Source organism: Arachis ipaensis, chromosome B6, assembly GCF_059453495.1.
Source record: "Arachis ipaensis isolate K30076 ecotype BB chromosome B6, ASM5945349v1, whole genome shotgun sequence".
NCBI lineage: Eukaryota > Viridiplantae > Streptophyta > Magnoliopsida > Fabales > Fabaceae > Arachis > Arachis ipaensis.
The window spans coordinates 5,482,498-5,487,368 of NC_142441.1; the positions used below are offsets into that span (position 1 = coordinate 5,482,498).

General features: G+C 31.0%; 1 protein-coding gene across 1 annotated transcript; it reads right to left on the bottom strand.

Moving 5' to 3' along the window:
* Positions 1 to 1,555: 1,555 nt before the first annotated feature.
* On the bottom strand, positions 1,556 to 4,648 carry CKX1 (cytokinin oxidase/dehydrogenase 1). The gene is made up of 4 exons (XM_016351976.3): positions 3,859 to 4,648; positions 2,850 to 3,238; positions 2,403 to 2,665; positions 1,556 to 2,229 (listed from the first exon to the last, which is right to left on the bottom strand). The coding sequence occupies exons 1-4, from the start codon at positions 4,535 to 4,537 to the stop codon at positions 1,905 to 1,907; spliced, it is 1,656 nt and encodes a 551-aa protein (XP_016207462.1). The 5' UTR covers positions 4,538 to 4,648; the 3' UTR covers positions 1,556 to 1,904.
* Between the last annotated feature and the right edge of the window lie 223 nt (positions 4,649 to 4,871).

Here is a 4,871-nt window from a genome sequence, read left to right on the forward strand (position 1 = left end):
TGAAATCAACGGTTAAAATAACTGGAACACTGGTGTTTCTGGTACATTTAAAATTTTTTCAATAGTTTATATCGGGTAAAGTGTTCTTCATGTCTCTAACATTTTTTATTCATTCAATTTTGTTCTTAATGTTTTTATTTGTGTCAAAACTACTGTTGGATATTTTTAATTTTGTATCTAACATTTTAGATGAAATTAATATTTGGGTAATTTTGACTTAAATTGAAGACGTTAGGGACAAATAAACACCATTATAGGTGCATTTAATATACATTTCTCTATTCCAATCCCTAAAATCTTGCATTTAATATACATTTTTCTATTCCAATCCCTAAAATCTTCTGACCATTCAGGAAATTGAAATAAAAGCATACGAACAATATTTTTAATTATTATCAACGAAGGTAATACAATATATTTTCTAAGAATCGATTGAATTATTAATAACGAGCTTCTTATTACTTGAGCAACTATAAAACTATCCTAGGCCTCTTCTACTGCTATACGTCTTTTTTCCTCTTATTCTTTTTTTTGTTCTTTTGTCCTCCTCTTTACTTTTTTTTGTATTTTCTTCTGTATAATACGAATTTTCTAATCCTGTTTTTGTCTGCAACCTCCTTTGGAACAGAAAAAGCATTTGTCTCATTGGTTCAAAATTTTTCAAAAAAAAAAATGGGGATTTCTCAATTTTATTAAAAAAAAGGGGCGAATATAGACTTTTTTGAAATCGAGAGAAATAAAACGTTAGGAGTATTTTTACGAAAATATTTAGTAACCAAAGAAAATTAGTTAAAAATAGCTATAATTTGTCTTATTTGTCTTTTGTTTTCCTAACATTACCGTTTTAAAAATATTACAAATTTTTAAGATAAAAAATATATTTTATCTTCTTCATTACCATAAATATGTAAATCTTTTGTAGTGTCGGTATGCATATATTTCTGTTTATTTAACCGATGATGAGAGGAGACTAGGAAGATATTTTATTAACTTTTATGTGCAACGTGGATTGAAATAAAATGAGGCGAAACAAAACTTTAAATGACAACTGAATTTTGTCCTAGGTCAGTGAAAATAGTTTACAAATAACATATTTTGATCCTTTAAATTATAAATTTTATTTTAGAAGGTAAAATATGATCTATCACCATTTATTTTATAGGTGGGATTAAGATAAAACATGAGAAAGAAAATATTTAATAATGAGAAATCTAAGTAAAAATCTTAAATTTAGAGGATCTAAATTCACAAATAACCTCCCTACATTTATTATGTATTTCTTTTTTGGCAACTAATATGCTAGCTAACTAATTGTAGTATTCTAAAATAAATAGAAAATCACTAAAATAAATAGGAAGTAAGTGATTTAGGCAATTTTTATAAATGATGACTTGATGATGTGTCTGCTTATATAATGTCAATTTACATATTTCTCATCTCTAATTAAATGAAGTGTGTGTAAATGACTAAATTCAATTTAAGCGAGGTTTATATATCAGTAAACCAGAATTGGAACATAAACGAACACCATATTTAACATACACCTCTTTATGTACACATAATCATTGCTGTCCTTGATTATTTTTGTTCTAGGATGAAAATTTTATAATCTTTTTAACTACATGAAGAAAAAAGGGAAGGGAAAAAAGAAAAGAAAAGAAAAACCAGCGCCACTAACTCAGTACTCATTGTTGCCTTGTTGGTATCTTTTCCTTATACCGTTTCCTACATTCTAATCATGACCTACAAAAGCAAAAACCTACCCTTTTGAAGAGAAAATGCAAAGGCCAAAGCTGACAATTATTGGAAGCAAGGAATAAATAAAAAAACATATATGATTAATTATCATTATCAATAGTTTACAACCTCACAAATTACTCACTAAAAAAAGAAAAAAAAGGGGACTAACAAGAGGTAGACAATGCCTTTTGAAAGATTCTCTGGCCAGGGGCAAGCAGTGCTAGTGGGTCATATGCTGTTTTTCTTTGCACAAATGCTTCCCATTTTGACCCAAAGTGTGCTTTCCACTCTTCCTGTGTGGTGTAATGTGGGAGATACTGCTTCACTCCAAGCTTGGCATTTGTGCAAAATTCTAGGATCCTTTTGTTTTGTGTTAGGATGTGTTCTAAGCTCTCTGAGCCTCTTGCTAATGGCATTGCTGAAGATAAAAATGCCACTAGGTAAAATATATCCTCCTCTGGCGTTACCAAAGATGTTTTCCTGTTCCACCTGCACCAAACATGACATTACAAAGTGCAACTATTGAAAGTCCTAATTGTTCTGCTTGTACATAATATTACTATAAAAGTATAAAAGTTTAAAAAAAATTAAATATTTAAAAGTTACTGTAAAAAATAAGTTAGACAAAAATTAGACACCAAATAAAAGACACCGTTTGGTACCTTGTTTGGTTGACAGGGTAGATGAGTATGGGGCCATTGCTTGTGTCTTTGAGGATATTGCCAAAGACCTCTTGAGCAAAGTGATGAATGTGAGTCCTTGGAATTAGAAGGTTTAGCCAAGGGTGTGGAACTTCCCATAATCCCTTTGATCTTAACTGTTTCTCAGAAACATGCACTCTATCTAGGAATTGCACGTAAGAAACTTCTGATTGGAAGAGTGTCCATGGAATGTAACTCAGCTCTGACAACAAATTCTCAACTATCTGCATGAAATTCACACATCACTTATGACATCCATATGTTTATTTGCTGATGTGGCGGTACGTAATTGGATCCACGTACAAAACTATTTTTCATTTACAGTGCATTAAAATTAAATTCATATTTTAAAACAATTAATAATAAATAAATTCGAGATATATTGTAATAATAATATACATAATGTACCTGGTTCATGAATTGAGTTTCATCTGGGTTGAAATATTTTGCCACCTCAAGACAATAGAAGGTTCTTCCATCTGAAATGAATTGGCTGGCCTGAAGTGGGTCTCTGGGGTTGAAAGAAGATCTCCAATTATTAAGGATACCAGTTCTATTTATGATCACAAATCCTTCAATATAATCAAATGTGTTCTCAAGAGATATCAAATACTCTTGGTCCCTTGCAAACATTGAAAACTCTGAGTACAGCATCCTAATCCATTTCACCGTCTTAGGTGCTGCTTCAAGAGAAATCCTTGCCCTAGTGATGATTCCAAATTGGCCAAGCCCTCCAAGAACACTGTAATAAAGCTCTGTGTTTCTTGTCTCTGAGCATGTAACCACCTCTCCTTTCCCTTGCAAATTCAAGTTAGTTCAAATCATTTCACACTTTTTCTACATTTCTCTCATAATATAAGTCAAAAGCAATATATATATAAAAAAAAAAAAAAACTAATACACAAATAATAATGATAGTAAATTCGAGTCAAATTAGTTAAAATTCAGAAAATTTTAAATACTAAATTTTTATTTGTTATTTGTTTTTAAAAATAAAAAATGGTGGAAACTCAAGTGCAGTCGACTTCACGTGAAGTTGTCGTTAGATGAAAATTTAGTCAAATCGATCAAATCATCTAACAGTTTTCAACTATCAACTTTACGTGAAATTGACTGCACCTAAGTTTTCACTATAAAAAAAATACTAATAAGATCATATTATAGAAAAAGTAAAATTTTGTCTTTATTATCTCTATTTTTTTTAAATAGAAAATATAAAACTAAAATTTAATTTTGATATGTTGTTTGTATAAAACAGTTTTACACGTACATTTTTATATCAATAATTTAAAAGACGGTCATACAAAAAAAATAGATATAATTAGAAAAGAGGAGTGCTAACAAATTTATATCTCATAACATTTGTATTTCTATTGTGTTATAATTTTTATTTGCATAATAATATATAAATAATTACCTGTAACAACTTCAAGCTGAAAGACGTTATTGATCTGGGGTCCATGCCTGAAAGCTTGACCACTTATTCCAGCATTTGATAGAGTTCCACCAACAGTGAGATGAAGATAATCCGTCCAAGATTTCGGTGCTAAACCATGCTTAAGAGTCTCATGCAGAATGTTAATCCATAACTCACCCGCTGAAACATCCACATATGGAACAAATTCTCCATTGTTAACTACCACTACTGCTGCTGTTTTTTCAGCTAATGACTCCATGTTGATCACTATCCCTCCTTCTGCTTGTGACTGCCCTTGGAGGGAATGTCCGTGTCCTCTAGCAGCGACCTTCAGACCCGGTTCAGATAATTCCGTCACGTGCTTTATGGCACGTGATATGTCGGATACTGATACCGGGTTAAGGACTGCTAGAGGAGGGAAATGGTATATGTTTCCAAAGTCACTGGCGACCGCGTCGTTGTTACTCAAGCTTAAGGAGCCGTCTAGAGGGAGTTTTTGCAACGAAGATACAATCTGATCATAATGATAAGGTCGTTGAAATATTGATGTTCCAATAGAATTGTTGTTGTAGCCGGAATCTGCTTTGTGGAGTATGAAACTAATAAGGAGTAAGAAAGTTTTTAAGAATTTTGTAAATAGATGAGTAATAATAACAATAATAACATGTTTTGAAGACATGGTTTGGTTCTTTGAATTCTCAATTTTGTTTTTTTTTTGAGAAATTATTTAAGGGTGATTATATATTTATGGAAGAATGGAAGGAGGAGGAAATGTTTAGAGGAGAATGGATCGGAAGGTTATGGGAAGATATATTTGAGAGGTGACTCTTTTTATAGACAAGATGATACCTTGTCGCGGGTATCTTTATTTATATATTTAAAAAAAAATTGTGGGAAGTTATTGTGTTTGAGACTTTTGCGTATTTTTAGTGGGTTTAATAAAGTAGAGGATAAAATGTCTCAACTTTAAGGTTCTAGTCTTCTAGAATAATTATTTTAATTGATTAATTTTA

Excerpts from the sequence above, each read along its gene's own strand:
- CKX1 (XM_016351976.3), bottom strand. The coding sequence starts at position 4,537 with ATGTCTTCAAAACATGTTATTATTGTTATTATTACTCATCTATTTACA. Across the intron at positions 2,666-2,849 it reads AAACTCAATTCATGAACCAG|ATAGTTGAGAATTTGTTGTC; the intron begins GTACATTATGTA and ends AATTTCATGCAG. Across the intron at positions 2,230-2,402 it reads TACCCTGTCAACCAAACAAG|GTGGAACAGGAAAACATCTT; the intron begins GTACCAAACGGT and ends TGTTTGGTGCAG.